Genomic DNA, 19,583 nt, shown 5'->3' with positions numbered 1-19,583 from the left:
TACGGGCGTCGTGGCCATAAAGCTTCAACGAGTCTGGGAAGCGCGGATGACGCCTTTTGTCCCCGACAATGCGGCACGTAACGGCGCGCAAACAAAGCGCCTCGTCGTACTTTTTGCTTTTAACTCGCAATAAAATCGGAACGGAGGTGCTTTTCTCGTACATTTTCCAGGTGATAATCTTGGAATTTCTTTTCTTTCTTATCAAACGTGAAGTTTCAGTCCTTGGGAAAGAAACAAAAAAGGGCTCGCCTGATCGTTCGGCACGTTTAACCTCGGCAGTCGTTGAAAATATACGCAACAGGGTGGAACGTGAACTTCCCCTTTGGAGATTTCAAATCAGTAGAATATATTAAATACGTTTAGGCGTCTTTTTTTTTTTTTTTTAGGACTGGACGATGAATCGATTCGGTCGGTTATCGGCAGGAGCGGCGGACGCGCTGACGTAGCTTTGCCGATGGCCGACATGCTAGCTCCTGACGTCGTAGAAAATGGGAGTGCGCTCTGCCAGTCGGAACACAGGTTCAATTTCCGGAGGTATCCTGAGTCCACGGGTGTCAAACTCAAGGCCCGGGGGCCAAGAACCGGCCCGCGAAAGCAAATCTTGTGCGTCGACTTCACGTGGAAATTGTCTTTTAATACTATTACGATACTGCAAGCCATTTTTGTTTCCAATTCCCCTTTTAAATTGGTTATTATTTTGGAATGTTTTTACTTGTTTCCGGTTTCAAGTTTCAATTTGTAGTTTACGTGTAGTAATCTGAGTTTGAGTTTGACGCCGCTGCCCTAGTCTTTGCTACGTGGAGAGCTGGTTTAACAATTCAGGAGAGGTGTGGACTCCAGTCACAGGACTTGGTCTCGAGTCGACTTGAAAATATGTTACAAGACTTGCCAAATCGACTGGGAATTGAACACCAAGGACTCCTCACTTGCTACTTTGGCAAAAGCACTGAAAAACCAAGAGTCATACCTCAGCTTTTTACGGCTATTGTTTGTTATACTATATCAAAAGAGGCAGTATAATGTCAAAGATCTCGGTAAATACATCAAAATATAATGTGCGATTATTGCTACAGGTAATTCTTATAATTTTTAGATTGTTAATGCACAGACAGGAACACTCCGGTCAAGGAATTGATCAAGATGTCAGCAGAAATGTTTACGGAGAAGGAAATAATTCGCTATCATCTGCAAAATGTCAATGTTACTAATTGGGGCACTACTGGATGCAAATTCTTATTTCTGACTGGTCTCTTTAAATAGAGGGTGTACATGTTTTTACATGAATATGAATTAAAATGGGACTTTACTATATGGAAGATGGGAACAGATTAAACACATTTAGGTTATTTCCTATGGAAAAAAATGTTTCACTTGGTTGAACAAATCAGACTTTCAACACGTCACAAGAACGAATTATGTCCGAACTCCAGGGTTCCTCTGTATAATTAATGAAATAGCCATCCTTTTCTTGTAGCACTTATCCTCACAAGGGTCTCGGGCGTGCTGGAGCCGATCCCAGCTATCTTTGGGCAAGGGGTCCAAAGGCCACGCAGGCGGTGCTGGGATTTGAACCCCTATCCTCAGAACGCTGAGGCATATGTGCTCCCTTAATTATATACAGAAATAATAATATAAACCCCAGCAAACTATTATTATTATTAATTTTTTTTTAGTAGCTGTGTATACAGCTACCTGTCATTTGGAACCCACGAAGCTCTCGTCCTTCGCACCCGCGCAATCCATTTTTTACGACGAACCGGGTCTGTTGGAAACGTGTGACGAGCGAATCCGTCCTCCCGAGTGTTCGAGCAATATCCAGCAATACAACTAGCCGGCATTTTGGCGAACACGAAGGAACAACGAGCTACAGGTAAAACTCGTATAAACAGACGAGACCGCTTGAATGCGCTACTGCCCTGTACGTCACTTCCTGCTTCTTCGTGAAAACAAATCCCGTGAGAGGAATTTCGTGGCGGGAGTTACAAAAAGCCAGTTTTGTGGTGAAAAAAATGGATGGGTCCATACCGGCTGCCATTTTTTTTTTTTCATTAATAATATACTAATAATCATGCATTTCATGACAGTACACCTTGCGATTATGATACCATTTTATGCACTTCTGCGTACTCACCGAGGTCCTTTAAGAAGCAGAAGTAGCTTTATTGACGTTTACGGTACCACGGAAGCCGGTTCCTGTCAAAAAATACACAAATGAGATTTCAGTCCAGTCTGGGAAAAAAAAAAAAGTGTCCAAAAATGGTTACACTGTATTAATTCACCAAGACAGTGTCGTTGTTTTGAAGTATCATAATTAGTAATTGGCGTTATTGTACAATCCTTCCTTTGCGTTGTCGAAGAGTGAACGAATACAAGTTAGCATCCAGTTTGTAAGCTAGTAAGTGCAGGTTTGGCTAACTTTTAACGTAACATAACCAATTTAAGTAATAAACCAAATGTACTCGTGTATTCCACCTAGCAACTCAGTTTTATTGACTTAATATTTGGCCACGTTTCATTATTTACACACGTAGAGTTGATTTTTTTTTTTTTTTTTTTACCTGCTCGGGTCAAGTGTTGAATTCCTCCCAGCATTTGAGCAAATTACGTTGTAGAAGAAGACGCTGTATGTGGGATGACGTTTATTCCTTTTTTTTTTGGGGGGGGGGGGGGTGAGAGAAAGTTAAAGTAGCCCCCGGGCAGGTAGAAACAAATTCATCTGCGATATGGTTTACATACTTTTACTCTTCGCCGGCTCGTTTTGATTTCAGCTCTTTGCGGGGTTGCAGCGACATCTGGAGGTCAGCATGAAAACTCCCACTCAAAAGAGATTTTTTTTTTCCCTCGCGCGTCACGTGACGGGATTGCCTCTCTCGCGTTGGCTAGCGCGGGTCACATGACCGTCGTCGAGCACGGTGCAGTTTGAAACGAGATCGGCCGTCGGTTGCCCTGACCCATTTTCTTGTTTTTGTTTGAAGGAATCGTGGGGAAAGTGGGTTTAAATGCCACTTCGTGTCATGCGGGGACAGTGAGGCGACTGCGTGGGACTTCAGTGGAAACACGCGCCTGAGAGCAGGTGCGTTAAACTCTTGTTAAACAGATTTTTTTTTTTTTTAATCATTTTATGAGGGTGTGTTCGCTGCGGCTCAGCAAAACAAAAGACTGTAGCGCCAGTTGAATTATTCAGACTTCAAACACACGTTCAAAAGTTAAAAAATAAAAACATAGGTCCAATTTTTTAAATGAAACAAACGTTAAACATATCCGTGTAGATTTCAAGTTTAATAAAGTGCTGAACTGTATAGCTGACGAATGAAGCAAATAGATTTGTGTGCCCGTCATTGCATTTGATATCATTATGATATTAATCCGGCAGCAAATTAAAAAAAATAAATAAATCACTCGTTGGTTATCAATTTGAATCCCCGCTGTTGCAATTATCCCTCCTCGTGACTCTTTTTGGTCACAGGACGGCTGAAATCTGCTTTCATCCGCAAGTGTTCGCGCATTTCGAGTCATGGGTTTGATTATTATTTTTGACCGTGTTAGCAAAAATCCAATAAAAAAAAAAAAAAAGGAAGGAAGGCTCTTGCACAAGTTTTCAGCTCGAAAAAACTTTCTTTTCCTCATAGTGTCACGTAATCATTTGGATTTCTGTTCAACTCGGGAGCTTTGTGGAAGCTTCTCTTTGTGTGTGGTGCGTTTGCGTGCGTGAGAGAGAAATCATGTCATATTTTTGTATTTGTCGCATCATAGTATTACGCAAACACTCCCCCCCCCCCTCCCATCTCTGCTCGTCTTTAGGGGAGACATTTGACGTCTTCTGAGGCACCAAAGCAAACCTCCGGCACGAACATGAAGCCTGACCTTCCCTATGAAAAGGTAAAGTCAGAAAGCACCAGTTACTACTTTTTGCGCTGGATAGAAAAAGTGCGCACACCCCTGTTGAAATGGAGACCAAGGTAAATTATTCCAAAACGTGTTCAACAATTAAAAACAAATGAAACCTTGTCAAGAGATGAAGTGACAAAAAACAAGTGGAATCATGTGATATGATCATGTGCGCAAGTGTGCACACCTCCTCATACGTATTGGTGCCACACCCAAAAAAACAAAAGGGGTCACTATCACGTTATAATGCGGTTAATTACACAGAATCATTTCATAACATAATTCATTTCACGTTATAACGTGTAATTCATCACATTATAACATGAAACATCCATCTATCCATTTTCTTTGCCGCTTATCCTCGTGAGGATCACGGGGAGTGCTGGAGCCTATCCCAGCTGTCAACGGGCAGGAGGCGGGGCACAGCGTGCACCGGGCGGCAGCCAATCGCAGGGCACATCGAGACAAACGGCTGCACTCACAATCACACCTCGGGGCAATTTCGAGTGTCCAATTATTGTTGCATGTTTTGGGGATGTGGGAGGAAACCGGAGTGCTCGGAAACATGGAAACTCCACACAGGCGGGACAGGATTGAACCCGGTTCATCAGAACTGTGAGGTCAGCGGTTTACAAGCTGAGCCGCCGTGCCACCAAGTTATGACATAATTCATTTCACATTATAACATGAAATGAACTGCGTTTTTACATGTAATTTATCACATTATCACATGAAACACATCACAGTAAAACCTGATAAGTTCGAAGTTATAACCTGAAAAGTTGGCGTCCACTTGTTGCGACCCTGTAGTCACTCTCATCCTTCCAAGGTGACATGCAGGAAGACACAGCCAGAAGTGGACTCTCAGCGTGGCACAAAATATGGATTTGGTGGGTCTCGCGGTGTACCCGAAGATTGCCTCTTACGCATGGAGCAAGAACACGTAGTCATGTAGTAGAACCGGAATTGCCTTTTGGGGGGTGGGGTGAAAATGTATTTATTATTTTCTACGTTATAACGTGATTTGTTTCACGTTATAACGTGAAAGTTTCACACTATAACATGAAATAAATTACGTTGTAACATGAAACTTTTCACGTTATAACATGATTCAGATTATAATGTGTAATTAACCACATTACAACGCGAATCATATCACGTTATAACATGAAACATCACGTTATAACATGATAGTGACTTTTTTTTTGTTTTGGTGTGGTAGCAATACGCTTCCATAGACGTCCCACTCAGCCAACTAGAAGATTTCAAATGGATTTGGGGCGCTGTAAATGACAAAAGGTGTGTGGAGACCCCCCACTTAACATGAATGCGATCATGTTGCACTTTTGTCCGGGAACATTTGCGAACCTTTCCGACTGGTTCGGGCTGCGGGCGACGGCAGAATTCTTTTTACAGAGAGGAACAAAAACAAAAGTTATTCCATTGACGCTCGCTGGCTCTCGTGCGAGAATCTGCATCCGTTCCTCACGAATGTTTGCGTTTTGCTCCCCAGTTGCCGGACGTCGGGCTCAGGCGTTCCAACTCGGACCGCAAAGCTCAAACGGTACGATAGCTCACGTGACGCCACTGAACGTCGGTTCAAAAGGCACCTCGCTGTGACCGTTTGGGCTTTTCATCTGTCAGTTCTCCTGCTGCCTGGTGGCACTGGCCGCCGTCGCCTCTTTGCTGCTCGCCGCCACGGCGCTCTACAACCTGCTGACACCCGCCGCCATGCCCGACATCGGCGGTGACCTGCGACTGGATCTGAAGGAGTCCTGCTCGGACCCCTGCGAGTAAGAAAACACCTTCAGACGCTTTACGTAGATGCTTCAAAAAGGTGACGACTAGAATGTTGAGAATAGAAAATGACAAGACAATTCCAAAAATGCTGCTTTCGACAGAACTGGGATGTCGGAATAGAATCCCAAAAATGTAACAGTAGAATTCTGACGCGATCCCGTTCAGGATCTCCCTGGTGGAGAGCATCCCCGAAGGCGTGAACTTCAACTCCAGCGAGCCGTCTCACGGTTCCACCTACGGGGCGTGGCTGCGACTGATTGGCCAGGCCCGCGGCAGCGTAGACATCGCCTCCTTCTATTGGACGCTCACCAACCAAGACACGGGCACCCACGAGCCCACCGCAGACCAGGTGGGACCCCGTCTCGCTCCGGCCGGCTGGCCGACGCTTCCCTGACGTCTCGTTTACGTGAGCGCAGGGCGAGAACGTCCTGAAGAACCTGGTCGAGCTGTCGAAATCCTTGTCGGTCCGCATCGCCGTCAGCGCGCCGGAGGAGGGTCGCCCCAGCGAAGACCTCAGACGTCTCAACGCTTCAGGTGACCGTCACGTCAAATCTTGTCCAACAAATATCATATGAGGCGTATAGAAATTAATATATAGTTGCTCAAAACTTGTACTCGAGAGGATTTTAAGTCAAGACAATTACACATATTTTCAAAACAAGCACATGGCTTTGCTGAAGGAAAGGCCGCTCAGCTTAGTGCTCACAAACAACGCAAAACGCCATAGACGGGCTAACAAATAGCTTTAGTGTCACAATGTTATAACACTTAAGAACAACGGATATTTGGAAACAGTGGAGTAGCACGTAATGGCAACATAGTACCGTAACTCCCGCACCTGATTATAAGCCTCACCCAGTACATTTGGAAAGGAAATACCATTTGGTACGTACATAAGCCGCACCTGTGTATAAGCCGCAAGTGCCCACGTTGAAACACGAGATAATTACAAAGAAAGACTTTACACAGAGACTTTGATGCTAGCATTGGCACACTAACAGGGCCGGTTGAAAAAAAAACATACCGGTAAAAATCACCAAGACACGGCAGTAACACGCTAGCCCAGCGCTAACAGGGCCAAACCGGTAAAATATACTTCCTCGGCACATATATTCCACCGCTCTCACTCTTACCTTTTCTGCTCGAGTGCCCCCTTGAGGCCGTTATAGAAAATGCACAAATTAGCCACATCACCGCATAAACCGCAGCTTATACGCCGGAAATTACGCTACTTACTCACAGGCATACAATCTGCATCCCCTGCAAAGACTGTCGAGTATTAGTGGGACTTGGTACTGAGGCGCTAACACCACCGTTGCGTACGTGTACAGCATGACTGTATTAGACCGCCCCCAGGTGGCCAAGGCGCGAACACACCAGGAGCAGCAGCACAATCTCCACAGAGTTGAACAAGAAAAATGCGGCAAAAACATTCCATGTATTATGTCGTTATTAAAGTGTTTTTCTCAAGTTTATACTGTAAGTGTTTGTGCACTAGGAGCCGCCATCAGGCAGGTGAAGATGAGTGCGCTGACCTCGGGGGTGCTACACACCAAATTCTGGGTGGTGGACAGCAAGCACATTTACCTCGGCAGCGCCAACATGGACTGGAGATCCCTCACACAGGTACGGGCGCTAGCACTCATTCCGGCATTACCAAAGAATAGCGCTAGGTGGCACCTTTGCTCTCCAAACCGCTTAACGGTAAGGAAATTGACTTCATTTTAGTTCAGTCACTCGTTAGCGGGTCAGTTCCTTTGACATGTGTGATCGTTAGAAATGTTAAAATCTTTGTTTTATGAAGGCAGCGGTTTACTTTTTTTTTTTTTTTCCAAAAAACTTATTTAGCTTTCGAGCAGTGCTATGGGGTAAATTAATTTGTTCCACAGCCACACTTGCAACTGCCTCCCCCCAAAAAAAAACAACACAAAGGACAAAAATCTTTGTCATGTGTTGTTTAGAAAGAAAATAGCACTCTAGTGGGTCGATGGGTCGCCTCAGTTTTTGCTTCAATTTAGTGGATGTGTTGCTGCTCTTGCTGTGCGCGTCTTGGCCACGTGGGGGCAGTGTCATGCACGTATTGATTGGAGACTTCTCGCATCTCAGTAGTCAAGAAACGGATCCAAGCGGGGTGGAACAGTTGGCGTTAGGTGTCTGGTGTTCTATGTGACAGAAGAGTCTCCGCTAGTCGGTGGCACTGAAGAGACAACAGGAAGCAGAAATGAAGATGTTGAGGTTCTCGCTCGGAGTGAGCAGGTTGGAGAGGATTAGAAATGAGCTCATTAGAGGGACGGCCAAAGTTGGATGTTTTGGAGACAAGGTTAGAGAGAGCAGACTCCGATGGTTTGGACGTGTCCGGAGGCGAGAGAGGGAGGAAATTGGTAGGAGGGTGGGAAGGATGGAGCTACCAGGGAAGAGAGCGAGAGGAAGACCAAAGAAAAGGTTGATGGATCTTGTGAGGGGGGACACGAGGACTGTGGGTGTTAAGAGAGGAAGATGCACGAGGTAGGCTTAGATGGAAAAAGATGACACGCCGTGGCGACCCCTAACGGACAAGCCGATCGGAAAAGAAGTAGTAGTCAGACGCAGTACAGTTAGTGGCTCTTTGGAGAGGATAAGGAATCTATTCCAGACAGCGTTGTTACATTATCTTTCTAGGTGTTGCTCTGCAGATGGTGTTCAAAAATCTGTTCCGTTATAATGAGCCTTATAACATTGACACAGATGCTCTCCGTTAGCCTGTCTTTGGTGTTCGCCATTATGTGTTAGCATTTAGCTAGAAGACTTTTCCGGAAACTTACTTTATGGGGCTGTGTGTTATCCGAGAGCAGAAACTGTATGAGGAAATCCCAATATTGGGAAGATCTCTGCGCGTTGTTTCCAAGTTGACGCAACAAAGTTGTTCGGATGTCATTGTCAGGTGAAGGAGTTGGGCGTGGTGGTGTACAACTGCAGCTGCCTGGCCGCAGATCTGGCCAAGATCTTCGAGGAGTACTGGTTCCTGGGGGACAGCCAGTCCATCCCGTCTCCGTGGCCCTCCAGCTTCTCGACCCTCTACAACAAGGAGACGCCACTCCGGCTGAGGCTCAACAACACGCCGGCCGACGTCTACTTGACCGTGAGTCACATCACAAAACTCAGCTTTGTGTAACAAAGTCTTCTGTTGCTGGTTGAACATCTTTCTCTTGTTCTTCAACAGAGTTCTCCTCCGTCCCTTTGTCCTGCCGGCAGGACATCGGACCTGGAGTCCATCCTAAACGTGATGGAGGAGGCCCAGAGTTTCATCTACATCGCCGTCATGAACTACTTGCCCACCATGGAGTTCTCTCATCCGAGAAGGTCAAATGGGCAAACGACCTCCACACAATGGTTTCCCCCCACTGTAACACACTTTGAAAGCAGAATCAAAGAACCTGCGCTAGCAACTGCGGAAGCTAACTATCAAGAGTATGCGGATGGTTACGAGCTGCATTTACTCCGTGAGATCTTCTGAATCCACTTTTTTGGTAACCGCCCACCATGGAGTTCTCTCATCCGAGAAGGTCAAATGGGCAAACGACCTCCACACAATGGTTTCCCCCCACTGTAACACACTTTGAAAGCAGAATCAAAGAACCTGCGCTAGCAACTGCGGAAGCTAACTATCAAGAGTATGCGGATGGTTACGAGCTGCATTTACTCCGTGAGATCTTCTGAATCCACTTTTTTGGTAACCGGAGCACGACTCTCATGTGACGAGGCACAACACGACCTCATCTTCAATCTATTTTGACCTTACACATTTTGAAAAAGGACAACTTCCTCACGCGCTATCTGCATAAAAATGGCTACATTTCGTCCTACAATAACTCTACCAATTGTTTGTATTTGTCAATTTGACATTCATGCTGCTTGTGTATATTTTTCCTCGTGAACTGCAATAATTGAGAGAGCTACTTCTGTCTTCTTCCTGGTTTAAGCAAAACAAAGATTGGGAGCAAAAAGTTTTCCTCCGGAAGTCCCAAGCTAACCGCTTGCATGTGGCGCCCCCTGCAGGTACTGGGCAGACATTGACACCCAGCTGCGCCGCGTGGCTTACGAGAAACGCGTCCAAGTGCGCCTGCTGATCAGCTGCTGGTCCAGTACAGCTCCCGCCATGTTCCCCTTTCTGAAGTCATTGGCGTCGGTCTACGAGCCAAAGAGCAGGCTGGACATCCAGGTGGTGAGTAGCCGCCGTGTTTGTGGTGAGAAGTTGCCACGTTTGTAACAAGCTCAAGACCACCACGGCCGCCGCCACCTTCAACAGCGCCTCTTCGTGGTTCCGGCCAGCGCCGAGCAGAAGCAGATCCCCTTTGCCAGGGTCAACCACAACAAGTACATGGTGACAGACCAGGTCGCCTATATTGGTAAGACATGATTGCTAATGTTAGCGTTCTGACATGCTAAGGGACAAATATCGAGAAATCGACACAGCTCCGGTTGGTGGACACGAATGGAAGACAAACTTTCAAGATTTCTATTTTGGTTTTTAGTTTTTCATGTTCACGATCAAATAGTTTATGCTAACTTGTTGGTATTTGATCAGGCACGTCCAACTGGTCCGGAGATTACTTCGTGAACACGGCGGGCTCCGCCCTGGTGGTCAACCAGACGGCGTCCTCGTCCCCGGAGCCCAGCGTCCAATCGCAGCTGAGGGGCGTGTTCGAGAGAGACTGGAACTCCGCCTACAGCTTCCCCCTCACGCAGCGCGCAGACGTCAACGACGTCTGTTAAGCAACCTTTTCCAAAGGACGGCCCCTCCGTTTGAAGATTTTCAGCGCCAGGAACGACAAATGCTCTAATCTGATCGATCAATCCATTTTTGAACATTTTCAAGACTTGACACGTCGCCACGATAAAACCGTTATGACAAATTCAGTCGTAGTTCATCTCAGGGACAATTATGATGGTTCTTTTTGCGTTCTCAAGTCTGCCGAGTGTAAATAAATGAATCGCATTTTAAGATCATTAAAAGGCACTGATTGCATTCGTCAGGCGATCCCGTCGGTATAGTCGCAGTTGTCACGGCAACGGACAAACAAAGTGCACAGACGCAGCAGTTAAACTACTCGGAATAAAAGTTCTTTTCAGACGTTGTCTTAAACTGTCACCAGGGGTCGCTCTCAGTGCATTCAGGAGAGGGGTGGGGAAGGGCCCGGTGCTCGCCAAGATCCAACCCGAGGAAACTTAAAAGATTCTGAAGTGCGGTGGCATCTTGACTCTGGGTTTTAGTTTGATGACAATTTACTTTTTTTTTTCTTCCCCACCGAAAAAAACTTTAATTTACTGCCCGTACTTAAGTATGTGTTGGATGGGTGCCTTTAAGAGGCGTGGCCTAGACTGTGATGTCGTGAGCTGAAGTCTTAGTTCTTCAGCAGTTCCTTGCAAATATTAGGTTCTCGAGACCAGGTTGGACCACGAAAAAAGAAAATCAAATATAATAATATTAATAATAATTGGCGGCCAATGTGTCATTATCCAAGGTGCTTATCCTCACAAGGGTTGCGGGAAAGCTGGAGCCTATCCCGGCTAGCTTCGGGCCAAAGGCGGACTACACCCTGAACCGGTCGCAGGGCAGATATCGACACCACCACTGAGCGGGATTTGATCCCATGCTGCCCACACCAAAGGCAGACGTGTGGACCGCTACGCATCAGTGACACTGCCGTCCAATTTAATTACATTGAGGAAAAAAAAGACTTTGTTTTTATGCGAAAAAGCGTTTTTGGGGTTGGTTCCGCCCTTAAACAAAGGGGGAAAAGTCCCTGAGTCCAGAGTGTCTCTGTGGTCAGAATTCAGCAGGGGGTCCATTTCCCTCTTCTTGCTGGTCTTCATCAGTTGCCCAATGAAGTGAAGAAGTGTGACGCGGCACACTCCTCGGGCTGAGAGGCTAATGCTAGTTAGCTGCTTTTAACACGACAAAAGTCGATTCCTTTCAATGGAAAAACCGAAACATGTGAAAGGACCACGAGATTCTTCATGGCCTTTTCTGACTTGCTCACAGTATTCCAACCAATTTTAGTGGATTTGATTGGCGACAGGTTCAGGGTCCCTGGCTCTTCTTCGTCATCTTTATCACGCTGCATCTTTTTCAGTCGAGCTCAGTGCTGCCTGGCATGTTGTGGCACAATATGGTACTACACCAAAGTCACCCAACTCTAAATTTGGACTTGCCGGCATACTGTCAAAACCCAAGAAATACCCTCGCAATATTGGGGAACCCTGAATGAGGAGGAAACGTTTTTTTGTTTTCTACCGTCACTCCTCGGACCACCGTTCTAGAACGACTTGTTGGTCGCTTCTGTTCAAGCGTTCTGCTTCACTACTTGTTGTTCAAACAGGACTGGACAGATTTCAGCCGCCGGTCTTGTGCGGCCCACAATGGAGAATAATGTGTTGATTAAAAAGGTGTTCTGATGGCAGCGTAATCAACACGCTGAGCTTTGTGAGCGGCGCTCGGGGGGTCAGGCTGTCATCCAGCGTGCAGCCCCCGCTAAGCCCACCAACAACAGCTCGCGCTAAAGCCTCCCGACGCTAACAACAATGAGAGCTTTGCGGGGACACTGAGCAAACTGCTGACTGTCCTCAACTGCTAATGCACACCTATTCTGTGCTGTCTACACAAACACACACACTGGTTGAGGATGCAAAGTTGGGTGTAGGATTGGACCCCTCCCAGCTTTTCCATCCCTCGGCGCGAGCCACACTGAGCGCGTCGCCGGTGTCCCGGCTCCAGAGCGTCAAAGCCACCCCCCGGGATCGCCTCCGCCGCAAGAGCACCCCCGAGTGCAGGCTGCCGTGTTGGTGTGCTCCGGTGGCGTCCTCCTGCAGACCATGTGTGAGTGTCTCCGTGGAATATTCCGAGTCACCTGGACACCTTCCCCCGACGCAGGTCAGGACGACTTAACTTTCGGTCCGGATCGGCGCAAAGTAGAAACGTTTGCGTATCACCGGTGACGCGTGGCTGATGACCTACCGGCTCTTAATTAGCGCACGCTACGTCAATTAAGAATTCATTTCGACCACAGCTAATTGAGCTCTCATTTTTTTGTTGATGGTGACCGTTTTTGATTCCCAATGAATCAATTTTCCTACTTGTTTGCTTGCTACATACTTGAGAATGAAAAGTTGGGACCTGTTGTTGATTTTACTAACAAATTGTGGCCATGTTTCCAGAACTGTCTGAATTATCTTATATTTTAGTGTGGTGAGGTCATGAGACAACAAATCTGAAGTTTAGTCAATTCCTAAAATGGACGTCATTTATTGGAAGGTTCTTTCATCTTGAGGGTTACGTGCAGAATTTTGATTGCAATGTGGAACCTGACCACTTGTGTGGTGTTAATTCGTAGCCTGTTTCTTTTTAAGAAGACCACCACAAAATTGATCCAGCAAACAAGCACCATTATTGACCCAAAATACCCCCCCCCCCAACCCAACCCAAAATCTGAATAAATGTAAATCCAGGCTTTGTGGATCAAAGTCCATATTTGCTGACATCGTGGTGGCAGCCGCCCCACCCCAGCGCCATCCGGATACCGGACCGTCAACAAGTCAGCAAAATCCAAACACTATCCCTGACATAATATTCTTGAAATTCTCTATTGATAAGTAGTTATTGGAAAAAATTGAGACAAAAATCCTGAAGCTAGTGAGGCCATCCCTACAACATCCCATAAAAATTCCAACATCAATATTCAGTTGCAACACATCCTTACAAAATCTTGACAACATTCTGAAGAAATCCCAATGCCATCCCTACAAAATCTCGAGAATATCCAGACAAAATCTAATACTACCCCCACAAAATGTTTACGTCCAAATAACGTCCTAACACGAACCATCATCTTCACAACATCCTATCCCGACAAATTATACGGTACATAAATTGCTCAAATGAGGAGCAATAAAGGTTCGTCTTATCATAAAACATAGACAAAATCTGAACCCAATACCGAGGCCATGTCCAAAACATTCCACCATCGCATGAAACTCTCAACATCGAGTCCACAACATCTTAGCACTATCCCAACGTCATCTCAAAAGAATATTGACATAATTTCAACATCCTAACAAAATCATATCAACATCTACAGAACACAACCTGAATAAATCCCAATATCATTCCTGTAAAAATGTTTTCATCAAAATGACAAACCCAACATATTCCCCCACAAAATTTTCACAATGGCCCAACCTCACCCTGACAAAAATCACATCCCTGAAAATTATCCACAACATCCTGACGAATTTCACGTCGTTTCTAACACAAACGCCCCCACACTATTCTCAAAACAATTTAAAATTATTAGATTAAACACCACCCTGAAAATATGATACTATCCGCAATATAGTGGCAATAACTTAACAGGATTCTAAAAATAGCCCAGTGCCAATCCAACAAAATTCCAACAATATTCCTTAAAACCATACCGATGACATCCAAAATCTCTACAAAATTCTGACCAAATACCATCACCAGCCTCACAAAATCTTCACATCCTGAATAAATCCCAACGCGATCCCCACAAAATCTCAATACCATGACCACCAAATCTCGACATCCCAAGATTTTAACAAAACTCTCAACGCCAACCCCATAAAATTTGTATAACATCCTGACAAATTCCACAATCTTACACCAACCCTCCAAACCGAGATATCAAAAACATCCCCACACCAAACCGAAAACAAGCCAGGAAACGTCTGATACCATCCCAAAGCCAAAGCCAACACCCTCACAACGTCCCCACACCAATCTGAAAACATCCCAACAATATCCCGACAACCACATCGACGACATCCCGACATCGCCCTGACTTTACCACAACAACATCCCAAGAATCGTGATGCTGTGTGCGATTCTTTAGATTCTGGATTTGGTTGCAAAATCTACCATGGATGTATCCTGTCAACGGTCCAGCCCGGATGTCAACTTTACAGAGTGTCCGTTTCAGCTGAAGGGAAATCTTGGAACATCGTGTGTTTTGTCATCAATCCAGCTCATTGGAACGCAGGAATTTTATGCCGGTCCTGTTTGTGCGGTTGGGAGGACTCAATGTTTACCACACTAATAATACACGCAGACACGCAGTAATAATAGAAAGGGAGCGAGAGCGAGAGGGTTGCAGCTGCTCAGGCAAAGTGAGAGGAAGCTTCACCCTTTCTCCAAATCCTGCTCTTTCTATTTTTAAACCTCGGGCTTTAAAAATAATCTCTAAACAACATCTTGAACCAGGACCGTCGTTCTGGTGTTTTGGCAACTTTCACCGTTCTTTAAATTCCCACTCTGACAACGACACGAGACAAAACACGGAAATCTCTGTCGAAGTCACACGATCTTCTCAGAGATGTTCCGCTATGCCCCAAACCTTATCTCCTCCTCCTCCTCCTCCTCCTCCCGACTTTATCAGTAACATAGCCCCCACCTACCGCTGCCCTAATATGGGGGCATCTCCCTGCCCACCGGCCAATCAGCAAGTTGGACCCGTCCCTCCTGGAGATGCTGCGGTCCCGTCTCGGTCCGAGGTTTTCAGTGAGGGTAGCGGCGGGCTGGCCTGTAACGAGGGGGTGAAAGTTACCGACGGAGAGGGGGGGAATTTAAAGAAATACCCGTCAACAAGGAAAGGCGGGAAGGAGAGTCGGCTGAGATTGTAGATCTGAAGGAGACCCTGAGACGGTTGAGAAGAAGGTAGGATGGACTTTCCCCTTCCACTGAGTATCTTTGGCACAAAAGTGCAGATGTCATGAGAAGTTGCTTAGCCTGCATGGTACGGAATGACCGCACATGGTTGAACAATAGTACACTGTTTCAACAAAAACACTTGAGTAGTGTGTGTCAGCGTCACTTTAAGAGTGTTTTGTAACGAGCTCCGGTCGGAAGAGCTCATGGAAATAACTGCTCACAACCTCGTTTCTGCATGTCGACAAGCCAAACTGGGTCCGATTCAGCGATTGTAAGGGAAAAACTGCTTTTGCTGTGCTCCCAAAATCATCTGAAAATCAAGTGACGCAGAGCTGTCAGAGGTGCTGGCGCACCGTAGATTTGGTCGCGCCTTCGTCTTAGTGTTACACACTAGTGACAGCTGCGGCGTGATGGTCATCGGATCCATTTGCCCCCCCCCCCCCCTCCTCCGCCACAACGGACCGTCCCCCCCTGACCCGCCCCGGCCTGGTATGTAGGCATGGCGAGGGCACAACGATGACACCCAAGATCGTTGTCTGTTTGTACCAGAACTTTTCCGAATGAATCTGTAGGGTTTGCGGTGCTTTGTCGCTAGTGTGGTTGCTGAAGAAGTTTTTCCCGTACCTCTACCGGTGTTGCAAAGTTGGGCCGGTCACACAAAACGGAAACAAATCAGCCAAGCGATGTTGAGAAACTGTAAAAACTCCCAAGTTTGAGCACTCGTGAATCAAGGTACCACTGTACTTGCATGAAGTCTGCTTATTTTAGTCAGGACTATGCTCAAATATAAACTCGATTTATGATGCACAAAGAGCCAAGCTTCAATTTTGGAAACTCCTGGTTTCTTCTTGTCGAAACCTTCATGGAATGCTTCTGATTTTGAAAAGCTAGACTTTACACTTGCTTTCTTAGCTTACATTTCTGCTCTGCAAGACTTACCTGGGACTGCATTCATTAGAACCGTGGGGTACGCTGAAGGACCAGGGCGTTGTTTTCTAGAGCAACTTCAGTTCTAGCAGGGTCCCTCCCTCTCTTCCTTTGGGGTCTACAGGCTATCTGGCAGGAATTTAAAAATCATTTGGGATTGCACTCCCTGAGTCAGTTAGCATTCTTTTCTACGATGTAGCTTTGGGTTCTGTTTAAGCGCTAACTTCCTGCACATTGACTGCTCTTATTGGTTGTTTTTCAAGTTGCTTTTGGTGTACTCGTTCAGTCTACTTGCAAATCTACGCAATCTGTCTACGGACGTTGTAGTTGGAGATGCTACAATTGCACTCACGTGTCACCTGTCAGGGTGTCTTTGAGGATCTGGTGGGCTTTGGTTCTTATGTCCTCTGGCATCATTTCTGTTAAAGTCAGCAGCGACAGCGTGGGGAAAATCTGAATCAGAAAAAGGAGTTGAAAGTACAGATGTTTTCAAATGTAGGGAGTAAAAGTACCCAGAAAAATAGTCGAGTATGGATGCCTGAAAAATGGTAATTGAATTACATTTATCCAGCATTCTAACGTCAACCATCACGGTGGCCAAATTGGTTTCAGAGACGCTCCAACGTTCACATTCATACACCAAAGGGAGGCTGTGGCCACGCGGGCCGCTGCCAAGCCCACTAGGACCCACTTTGGGTTCAGCGTCTTGCCGAAGGACACTTCGGCAACAGAGAGTCACGCTTCGGACGACCCGCTCGACCAACTGCGCCGCAACTGCCCCTCCAAACATATTGAAGTCCAATTCCCGAGTATTTGTATGTTGTTACTACCCACCCTCGGTCACAACACGTTTGGAATTTTTTTCCGGTCTTGGTGGAAATAAGAGTGGATCAGATGTTGTGTCAGGCCGGTTCAGACATGTGGGACATCCGAAGCCTCTGCGAGTCCAGGTGGTGTGACAGAGGCCAAAGAACCCGACTGTCCTCATGTTCTGAGCGTGGCACGGCAGCGGTAGCGGCTCGAGGACATCACACGAACGCTTTGGCGCTTCTCAGCGCACAAGGACGAGAAGTGACACGATGGCTCGTGATGGATGATTCCTGGCGTCTGCCTATGGGCGGCGGCGGCGGCGGCGGTGTTTGTGGGAGGATTTCATTTTCGAACGGGAAGTCGGGTCAAGTGGTTCTGGCGGCTTGGGAGGGAGCCCCCGTTGAGGAAACAAAAGGATGTTTGACATCTGCTTGAGGGTGAACTTCCCTGCATGTGCCAGTGAGGGAAGAGTTTGCGTGGCCGTGACCAAAGAGGGCCAATCACGAGCCTCGGGCCTGGGGGGGGGGAGAAGTAATATAAAAAAATTTGCAGACATTTTTTTTAAATGTGACCCATATTGTATTCACTGGAATTTCCACACCTGAAATTTAAGACATTTTCTCCCAGTAATGTCATAGATTACAATTACTGTATATACATTTTCTCATCAGGATGAGTGTTATGAAAAATAGATGGACATTTTGTTAATGTTGTTCCATCTCAATAGGGAACATGAATTAAATATAACCTCTTGACCTGAGTTAAGAGCTTGGTCACGGCACAAATTCACCTCGTAAGTCAAGTTTGCGCCGGGTTTGCTAACTAGGTAGGAGGGCTTGTTTGTCGGAAATACTGCATCCCTGTCCTGTTTACATGGAGCCACTTCCTGTGCAGAGATCTGATTTGCGGACGTCAAGCTAGCGTTGCCCACTCGAGCCTGACGAGGACGATGACGGTTGCAGTTCCACTTATCTTCTAATCTCAAGAGTCAAACAGGAAGTCTGCGGACGTGTTTGATGTGTGTGTGTGTGTCTCAGTGATGGGCGGAAACAAAATGCAAAAACTTAATCAGGCCGTTTCGCTTGTTGATCTTATTTGTCAGTAGATAATGTCAGCGAAGCCATGGCAACATGTCGCGTTGATAGCATAAAAGCCTGCGAAAAGGCTTGCTAGCTAGTTTTTCTTCTCAGTACAATACTGAAAAAATAAAACAATTTTGTGCAAGGAGATGTTTTTTTTGTTGTTGTTGTTGTTGTTGTTGTGCCAAATTGGGAAAACCTGACAGTAAAAATTCATTTTTACTCTCATACTCAAGAATGCTGAGTCTGTGGGAGGGCTCGAATGATTATTTTAACAATCATTTATTATCTTTTCAATTAATGAAGAATAGGATTAAAAAAAAAAAATTGAATTTCCATCCCCTTATTCACAAACATGACAGTTTAAAAAATGTATTTTGATTCACTGGTTTGGTGCATGAAATGTCAGAAAATAGGATAAATGTTAATCATTGTTTTCCAAAATAAAAGCAAATTTTTGAATTAAAAAAAAGTCTACTTTCATGAAGAAATACATAAATTGGAGAACATTTACAGTTCAGAGGGTGAAATCTGAGGATTATGACAATCCGAAGTTAAAAAATGTCTCAAAAGTGAATCGATTATCAAAATAGTTGTCGATTCATTTGAGAATAGAATAGTAGTCAATCAATTGGTTAAATTGCTGCACATCTAGTCTCTATATTATGCGCTGTTATTTTAGTTTTTAGTAAGTTTCTGCCGCCGGTTGGCTCAAAATGCTGCTGCTCGCCTCTTAACTGGAACACATAAGAGGGAGCCCCGAAGTCCAATTCTGGCCTCCCTTCAGCGGCTCGCTCCACGCTCGGGTCCACCCCCCTTTTAGTTTTTAAAATGTCTTGAAACGCTTAGAAATAAAATTGAGCTGGCATGCGAGTGTGTCGAACCGTCAACAGTTTAGAAATGACTTGGCTTGCAGTCACGGCGGACCGCCAGTAATTTCATGTGACCACTTTCAAGGGCCTCGGCCTGGCTATGTACGTGCCTGCATCCGTGTGCGTGTGGCGAGTCCGTTTTGGGGGGCGTAAGATGGTGTCCAGTGTCCGGTGGGTCACAAGGTGACATAACTGGCATTCTGTGGCGCCCGTTTTAATCCCGATGATCCTTGTCGCAATGAAATAAAAGCTGAATATCGCAGGCAACGTAGGCAAAAACCACTTTAAACCTTCCCGCTGAAAAATCAAATTTGACGAATATATAAGTCAATGGCAGCAAACGGCTGGATTCCAGCTGACCAATCAAAACGCCCATGACAATGAATGAGTTCAAGACTGTTAGCGTTCCATTACACGCTAATATGTGTGTCCATGTTTACATTCTGGTTTTCAACACTTTGTGAATGTGACGTACCGCCCAACGTTGTTTAATCCGCTTCCATA

The 19,583-nt window shown here is 45.9% G+C and overlaps 1 protein-coding gene and 3 long non-coding RNA genes across 6 annotated transcripts in view; 1 reads left to right on the top strand and 3 right to left on the bottom strand.

The window, feature by feature from the left end:
* Window positions 1-2,790, bottom strand: part of LOC133504454 (uncharacterized) — a 49,481-nt gene extending 46,691 nt beyond the window's left edge. For both annotated transcript variants that reach the window (XR_009795960.1, XR_009795961.1), the window contains exons 1-3: window positions 2,737-2,790; window positions 2,559-2,645; window positions 2,132-2,193 (exon numbers count right to left, since the gene is read on the bottom strand). This is a non-coding gene — a long non-coding RNA (uncharacterized LOC133504454). The remainder of the gene's footprint in view (window positions 1-2,131; window positions 2,194-2,558; window positions 2,646-2,736) is intronic.
* Window positions 2,791-2,918: 128 nt separating this feature from the next.
* On the top strand, window positions 2,919-10,798 carry pld3 (phospholipase D family member 3). Of its 2 annotated transcripts, none has more exons than XM_061826685.1 (12): window positions 2,919-3,073; window positions 3,795-3,879; window positions 5,402-5,452; window positions 5,533-5,681; window positions 5,854-6,037; window positions 6,105-6,222; window positions 7,187-7,314; window positions 8,609-8,806; window positions 8,888-9,027; window positions 9,724-9,889; window positions 9,974-10,073; window positions 10,253-10,798. In XM_061826685.1, exons 2-12 carry the CDS (start codon window positions 3,853-3,855, stop codon window positions 10,438-10,440), a joined length of 1,449 nt encoding a protein of 482 aa, XP_061682669.1. In that variant the 5' UTR covers window positions 2,919-3,073; window positions 3,795-3,852; the 3' UTR covers window positions 10,441-10,798. The 2 variants fall into 2 exon arrangements, with proteins under 2 accessions (XP_061682669.1, XP_061682668.1); XM_061826684.1 differs by having other exon boundaries at window positions 2,920-3,073; window positions 3,802-3,879.
* On the bottom strand, window positions 3,791-5,635 carry LOC133504455 (uncharacterized). Its single transcript, XR_009795962.1, has 3 exons — window positions 5,499-5,635; window positions 4,663-4,858; window positions 3,791-3,869 (listed from the first exon to the last, which is right to left on the bottom strand). It is a non-coding gene; the product is annotated as an uncharacterized LOC133504455 (long non-coding RNA).
* LOC133504453 (uncharacterized) lies at window positions 9,037-17,132 on the bottom strand. The gene is made up of 5 exons (XR_009795959.1): window positions 16,880-17,132; window positions 16,671-16,771; window positions 16,331-16,443; window positions 15,139-15,263; window positions 9,037-9,271 (listed from the first exon to the last, which is right to left on the bottom strand). It is a non-coding gene; the product is annotated as an uncharacterized LOC133504453 (long non-coding RNA).
* Window positions 17,133-19,583: the final 2,451 nt, after the last annotated feature.

Source organism: Syngnathoides biaculeatus, chromosome 8 (assembly GCF_019802595.1).
Source record: "Syngnathoides biaculeatus isolate LvHL_M chromosome 8, ASM1980259v1, whole genome shotgun sequence".
Taxonomy (NCBI): domain Eukaryota; kingdom Metazoa; phylum Chordata; class Actinopteri; order Syngnathiformes; family Syngnathidae; genus Syngnathoides; species Syngnathoides biaculeatus.
Note: the sequence above shows the minus strand (reverse complement) of the source record. Positions and strands in the feature narration are given on the sequence as shown.